The sequence below is a fragment of the Erpetoichthys calabaricus genome, chromosome 4, assembly GCF_900747795.2.
Source record: "Erpetoichthys calabaricus chromosome 4, fErpCal1.3, whole genome shotgun sequence".
NCBI lineage: Eukaryota > Metazoa > Chordata > Cladistia > Polypteriformes > Polypteridae > Erpetoichthys > Erpetoichthys calabaricus.
The window spans coordinates 37,885,686-37,893,068 of record NC_041397.2 but is presented as its reverse complement, the minus strand read 5'-3'; the positions used below and the strand labels follow the sequence as shown (position 1 = coordinate 37,893,068).

At 34.0% G+C, this 7,383-nt stretch overlaps 1 protein-coding gene across 1 annotated transcript; it reads left to right on the top strand.

Moving 5' to 3' along the window:
• The first annotated feature begins 1,531 nt into the window (after positions 1–1,531).
• LOC127527498 (olfactory receptor 1509-like) lies at positions 1,532–2,528 on the top strand. Its single transcript, XM_051926492.1, has one exon. It carries the CDS (start codon positions 1,556–1,558, stop codon positions 2,501–2,503), a length of 948 nt encoding a protein of 315 aa, XP_051782452.1. The 5' UTR covers positions 1,532–1,555; the 3' UTR covers positions 2,504–2,528.
• The last annotated feature ends 4,855 nt before the right edge of the window (positions 2,529–7,383 follow it).

Genomic DNA, 7,383 nt, shown 5'->3' with positions numbered 1-7,383 from the left:
AAATCTAAGCCGTGCAAATGTCACTGAAAGTAGACGACAGTGCACAGTGATCCATCAGCAACAGTTCAGCTACTTTGAAAACCGTCAACTTGATTGACAGGATGGATTGAAAACATGTACGAAATGACAACAATTGAGCGGAAAAATGTTGGTGCTATAGCGTTCAATGAGAAGATCAGCATCAGCATACAATTTGTAGTCGGCCATCAAGGTCAGAATTGATGGTAACAAGACATCGAACGTTGAAGCCACTGCATTGAGACTGTGAAACCACTGTTTTGGTCAAGTCATTAAAACTTTAAAAAAAATCTATACTGCCCTGAGTGGCCCCCCAGCTTATAGACCCTTGTGCTTTGCACAATCTGCACAATCCATTGCTACACCATAGAAGCTAGAGTAATGATAGTTATGTGGTCCTTCTGCAATGAATTACCTCAGATCTTTATTTATATTAGAATTTTCTTTTTGGTACTCTGAACTAAAAAAAATGATAAAATTTAGACTGAAAAAGTTAGTCTTGTTTTAAATAAGGGTTAAAATGTACATTTTTAAATTTGACAATAAATGGAAAAAACATAAAAGTGATTTGAGTCATTTAAATATTTTGGTTTCAAAATACTGCACTAAACCAAGTTGGCAATAAAAACAAGCAAGTATACTCATATACTGACAAGAAAATCGGAAGTTGGAAAAATTAATAAGAACAGGTGCAATAAAACTCAAAATCTTTTTTGAATATTTTTGAATACTTTTAATTAATTCAGCTTAAAAAGTTTAGATGTGATACATTGAAGAAGAATTTCTTAGTTGATTAAAAGTTTCAGTTTAGTTGCTTTTATTCCACTGAAGACTTAACCAAATGCACTTTTATATTCTGTTACAATATTATCATCTTATGTGCTAGCATTAGGAAAAAAATGTAATAGTTACAGCCAGAGATTTTTCTAACAACTAATTACTTCTTCATGGAATTTCCAGCAATTATAATTTTCCACTGAAAGATGAAATAAGAATATATATTATAATAAACTACATCTAATGAAACTAAGTGGTAATTTCATCTCTAAGGAATACAGTAAATATTATGGCCTACAGTATTGCCTATAAATATGCTGATTTTCAGTAGGAACAAGCCAATAGTAAAGAAAAATCTTTGTGAACACTGCTCTGGAAAGAGAAGTAAGTTTATTTGCATTTAGCACATAGAGTGTCAATTGCAAGACGAAAATTAAGGCAAAATATTATACAGGATTTTTGCATTTGTTGTGAATGAATGAATGAATGAATGAATGAATGAATGAATGCATCAGTAGTTACTAAATGTATTTTGTAAGAGGCTCCTACACATAAATAGGTAAGACAATTGTATATAATTCTTTTTATTTTGCTCCAATAAAAGTGCATTAACATCTTTTGTTTATTGTGATTGAAATAAAACATTGGTTAAATACACATTAGGATTAGTACCGATGCTGTTGTATAAATGTAATGAATATCTATTTCTAATGATCTTCATTCATTTTAGGTTTGCCTGAAATTAAGTAAGGCGAAGTCAATGGACCTCAGCAACTTCACACATCCATTAGGATTTTATATTCGAGGCTTTTATGCTTTGCAGAACACAGAATACTATTTTATTTTTTTGTCAGTTGTCTACATTATTACACTTTTAGCCAATTTTTTGATAATGTCCATTATCTTCTTTGCTGAAAGTCTGCATACGCCTAAATATTTTGCAGTGTTTAGTTTGGCTGTTGTTGATGTGAGCTATAGTACTGCAATAATTCCAAAAGCAATACATACATTTTTATTTAATTCTAGATTTGTATATTTTGATACATGTTTAACACAGTTGTTTTTTGTGCATTACTTTTGCTCATTAGAGTCATTTGCTCTTTGTGTATTAGCATATGACAGGTTAATTGCAATATGCTTTCCACTTCGAAGCAACATACTGAATTCAAACTCAAGAATGACTCTGATTATTATGATATCATGGACAGTCCCGTTAGTTGTGGTAATAATCATGGTTTCTTTAATTCCACGTTTACCTTACTGTAAAACAACTGTTGTTAATAGTTATTTCTGTGATCATGGTCCTGTCTTTAAAATAGCTTGTGGGGATTACTCACCCAACTGGTTCATGGCATGCTTCTATACAGTTGCTTGCTTTTTTGTTCCATTTGCTTTTATAGTAATCACTTACATATTTATTGTAAATGCCCTTTTAAAGATTGCATCTTCGGAGAGCAGGTGGAAAGCATTTAAAACATGCAGCACTCACTTAACCCTTGTAACTATTTTCTTCACACCTATTTTAGTAACGTATCTTGTAGCTTGGGTGAATGTCAATATTGACACAGACACCAGAATTCTGAATACGTCGTTATCAGCAACTATTCCACCACTTCTGAATCCAATTATTTATACATTAAAAACAGAAGAAATTATGGAGCATATTAGGAAATTTGCCAAGAAGAGGAAAACCAATGCTTTATGTTAATTAGCAATTTATACTGTATGTTTAATTTTTGAATGTAACTTTTTAAAATTGTTGCAAAAATATAAAATTACATTGCTTTATTTATTTTTCCAGTTTTATGCTTTGCCATTATATAAGCTTTTCGCTGTTAAGAACAATTTTATGCATATTTTTTTAAGGATGAAATGTTTAGATTTTGTGCTTTTAAATTATTTACATTTTTAAAAAAAGGCATTCTATTTAAAGAAACACATCCATAATGATTATTACGCAATTAATATTTCATGTGAATTCTTTTGGGATTACTTTAACAGGTGGATGGAATTATAAAAATATCTGTAAACAATATATTTAGTTCATGTTCCTTTTCTAATAAATTACAGCATTTTTTTCCATAGTCATATTTTTACAAAAATGGATTCATTATACAATGCATAACCGGTCATTAAAATATAAAGAACAAGAAAAACATGAAACAAATTTTCATGATGTCATAGTGAGAATATTAAAATAATTCAAAAGTGTGGCATGGAGGCGCAGTGGTAGCACTGCTGCCTCGCAGTAAGGAGACCAGTGTTCACATCCTGGGTCTTCCCTCGGTGGAGTTTGCCTATTCTCCCCATGTCTGCATGGGTTACTTCTGGAGGAAGTTTCCTCCAACAGTCTAAAGACATGCAGGTTATGTGAAATTGCAACTCTGAATTGGTCCTGGTGTGTGGTTTGTGTGTGTATGTGTGTGTGTTCACCCTGCGATGGACTGGGTTTGTCCAAGGTTTGTTCCTACCTTGAGCCCTACGCCAGCCAGAATAGACTCCCCCAGTGACCCTATACAGGACTAAATGGGTTAGAAAATGAAATATTCTAGAATCAATTAATGTTATCTGAAGGGATGTTAAAGAATAAGAATGGAACATTGTAAATGGAAAAATAAACAATATCTCTGCTCTCTCTGTCTTTCTCAATGTAACAATGCAATTCTTCAATGTAGTTGAAGCAGCCTAGTCATTAAAATCTGTTTTTGTTTTATTAAATTATAAAGGAGTGAAGATAAATCTACTTAAAATGTAATAGATTTCCATTACAGAAAAATGGAAACATACATATGAAAATGTAGGTGTGTCACTGATTCAAAAGATTATGTATTTACTACCAAAGTCAGTGCATTATTTCATGTTTATGTGAATTATTCTTTACATCGCTCAGATTTATTAAAGAAACATCAGAATTGAATATGTGCATTTCTTTCTAATCAGTATAAAGAGTACATATTATAATTTTACTTTGTTAAGCTGCTGGGGCAACGATAGTAACATACCCAGTTGCAGGGAGGTGAGTTCAATTACTGACCATGTTGCCGTAAGTACATATTTTTCACATTCTCCCTGTGTCCACTTGTTTTTTTATACTTGGTTTTTTTTTCATTATCCCAAAAAAGGCATTCTTGACTTGATTAAGTGACAATTGTAAATTATCCAGTTGTGAGTGGTCAGACTTGATTAGGTTAGATTACAAAATCCTATTCCTGGAAGGCACAATATTGCTAAAATTATAATGTTCATTATGGGTTCATACAATGTTAGTCTGTCCTTTCTATTTTATATTTATTATGATTTTCACTCTTTGCAAGCTGGACTAAACATATTAATCACACCAAGAAAACATGTTCCTTAAACCAGAGTATCTAACATGTTTTATCTTTTACTGAGAGAAGAAGCACAGTCTTGTATATTTACTTCCACTGAATGTGAAATAAAAAATAAAAGTGTTTGCGATATGTAATCCCTGTTTTTTTTATATTTTCCATCACCTTAATCATGACCAACAGCTTTTGGATGCTGCTGTAATAAAGTAATGGAGGCCATAGTTTGTATGCCACCAAAAGAAGCATTCATACTTCACCCCTTAGATACTTTGTTCCAGAAAATACATATTACAAACATGTTATAATGTTGAATAATCACCCAGTGCCCATTACTAGGTTGGGGTAAATTAATGTAGCAGCAAACAGACAGTTCTTTACAGTCTGGACTCTGAAGCTGTCTGTAAGCAACTCACAGGCTGCTCAGGGCTCAGTGCATCTTTTGAGAAGCATCAAGCTCATAAAAAAAAGTCAGAAACTTCCAAAGAAAAGTATAACAGGTGTCTCGCACAGACGTTAGTACCTGTCTTGGCCTCAGTGATGCTGAAGAATGTGACAGTAGATGTTAAAAGCTTATGGAGCTTCCTTGTACCAACAATATTCATTTTGTAAAGGAGCAATGCATTACTGTCTAAATGCTATTTGTCTACTTTCTGTGCTTCTAAGTAACTGGACCTGAAGTATTGATCTATGGTACGTTGATATATTAGTTCATGGTGGAAAAGTACCTTAAAGTGCATGATGAAACAACCATTTCTGTGTTGCACACAAAAAGCACCAGAGCATACATGTCTTATGAAAAGTGGCTTTTCTGCATGATGCATAGTGCTTATCCATTTATACTGTGATTTTTCTTCTTAAGGTAGATATCTTAAGTGATATCATTCTGCATAGTTAATTTTTTGTTTATTGCACAGTACTAGTATAAATATTCAGTATTCAGCCAACATTGGATTACTAATGGGAGCCTCTGATTATCATGAGGTATGTCACACACTGAAAATGAGGTATAGTCTACCATCAAGGTACATCACAGATCACACTTTTTGGGACTGAAAGAAAATCCTAAAGAAAGAAAATAACTCAATCCATAACAATCATTTCCCACAATTTCCTGAATGGCAGAATGGCAAGAAATCTGAAAATTGCAATCATACTTATTTGTCATGGACCTACAGATCCACCCGAACTCTCTGCTCTAAGTTTAAAATATTGCATCTGACATGAACCCTATAGAGTTGCTTTGTAGAGGAGCAGGCAAACGTGTTACCACTCAGTGAAGAGAAATGGTTTATATCCCAAATGGGGAATCATATCAGGGGGAATTGCATGTGTTCTAAGTATTCTTGGGAGTTTGTTCCCTCATTTCAGAGATATATTATTAGGTTGATTAATAACTCTATATTGATCTGCTGTGAGTTAATGAGAACATTTCTATACCCTGCAATCCTTCAATGGCATTCCAATGTGGATTATGTCTTAGAGCCTGTTTGCTGTTGCTATTAGAGGCTCCAGATGATCATAACTTTAGTCTGATATAATGGATTAAAATAAGGATGGATTAATGCATAGGGAACTCTAAATGCTAAACATACAGCCCACTCAAAATTTTATAATCTATTGGTGGCAGTATTATTTTGTGAGATTTCCCATAATCACCAGGGACTAAGAAAGCTCCAAAAAATGAGAGTAGTAAAGTTCAAGTAAATATTTCTGGGTAAACTGATGCAGTGTAAAGCTAAACTTAAAAGTAAACTGGAGGTTATTATTTTATTGACTGTACAATCAAAATTCACATTTTACCTGAAAACAAATAAACTACAGGCAGTGGTCACCCTAATATTCTTTTCAAAGCAATGGTTTAATCCCCGTATGCACAATCTTCCATTTGAGTATTGGGACGGTCTGGGTTAGCTCCTGGTTGCTTCCAGGAGCCTCCTGACTCCGGAAATGTTAATACTCATGAACAAATATGAGCCAGGTAAATGAGGACACACACACAAGGGGTTGGTGAAAAAGTGTTCAGTGCATTTATTAAAGTGTTCAAAACCCAGTGCAGTGCAAATTCTTCACAATAAATAAATAATCCATAAAAAGTGCATAGTCCGTGACTTAAAATCCAGAGCTAAAATCCATATGTAACAACTAGTCATCGGGTCCTTAATCTTCCTCATTTCTTCCCACAGGAGCCCAGCGCAACTCACTTTCTACCTAAAATTGAACCACTAATATTATATGGAATAACAGAGTGAAATACAAATTGCATGTGTATTGATTCTTAAAAGGCAGTATTGTGGGACAGTGATGGCACCTAGGGTTGTCTTAACAGAATTATAGGCCCCCGAGCAAAGCAGTGCACCTACACAACCACTGAGCAAGTCACAACATTCATAGATTAGCATGGGGCCCCTATGCTTATGGGGCCCCCGGGCAACTGTCCAGCGTGCCCATGCATTAAGATAGCCCTGGTGGCACCTCTGCCTCACAGTTTACGTTTTGAAATTCTCGTTCACTGTCTTAGTAGAGGCTGGACACTCTACCCATGACTTCAAGGGTGGTACACCCATTTACCTCCCCATACCGGAAGCATTGGCAAACTACTATTCCTGTCATGAGAAGAGACAGTGGACAAAATTGGAACTAATCCTAAATTCTTTATCTCCAGAAGTTTATGTTCTCCATGAATGCTATTGACTAGAATTTTTATTTTCTGTCTCTTTTTGTTAAATGGCAGTATTTCTCTTATAATGTTAATGGAGTTTTTATTGTCTTGCTCTGTTTTACTATGAGATATATGTTTTTCTAGACAATTTATGGTTTAGCACTTTAATGTTAAAGCAATGCATATGCAGATTTATGCATGTGCTTTGTACCCAGTATACAAAAAATAAATTAAATGAAATGAATATTCCCAAAGACATGAGCGCTATGGTAATTAGTGACTCTAAATTAGTTTGGTGTGCACTGGTTAGGGTGCCAGGACTAATTGGTGCCTTGTACTTAGTTCTGTCATTTTGAAACTGTATTAAGTGAGATCAATAATGGATGTATGACTCACACTGTCTTTTTTACCTGCCTTCAAGTTGCTTCAAATGCAATTAAAACTTGTACAATGTTATGTTTGCTTTTCTTGATTGTGCTTATTACTCATCCTTTATTATAATACTATTGCAAATAAAATGATCGAGGAATTGTCTGTCTCTGCAGACCTAATTATTCTAAATTATTCTGTGCAGGCATCTGATGTCAAGCCCCTATTCCT

Excerpts from the sequence above, each read along its gene's own strand:
- LOC127527498 (XM_051926492.1), top strand. The coding sequence starts at position 1,556 with ATGGACCTCAGCAACTTCACACATCCATTAGGATTTTATATTCGAGGC.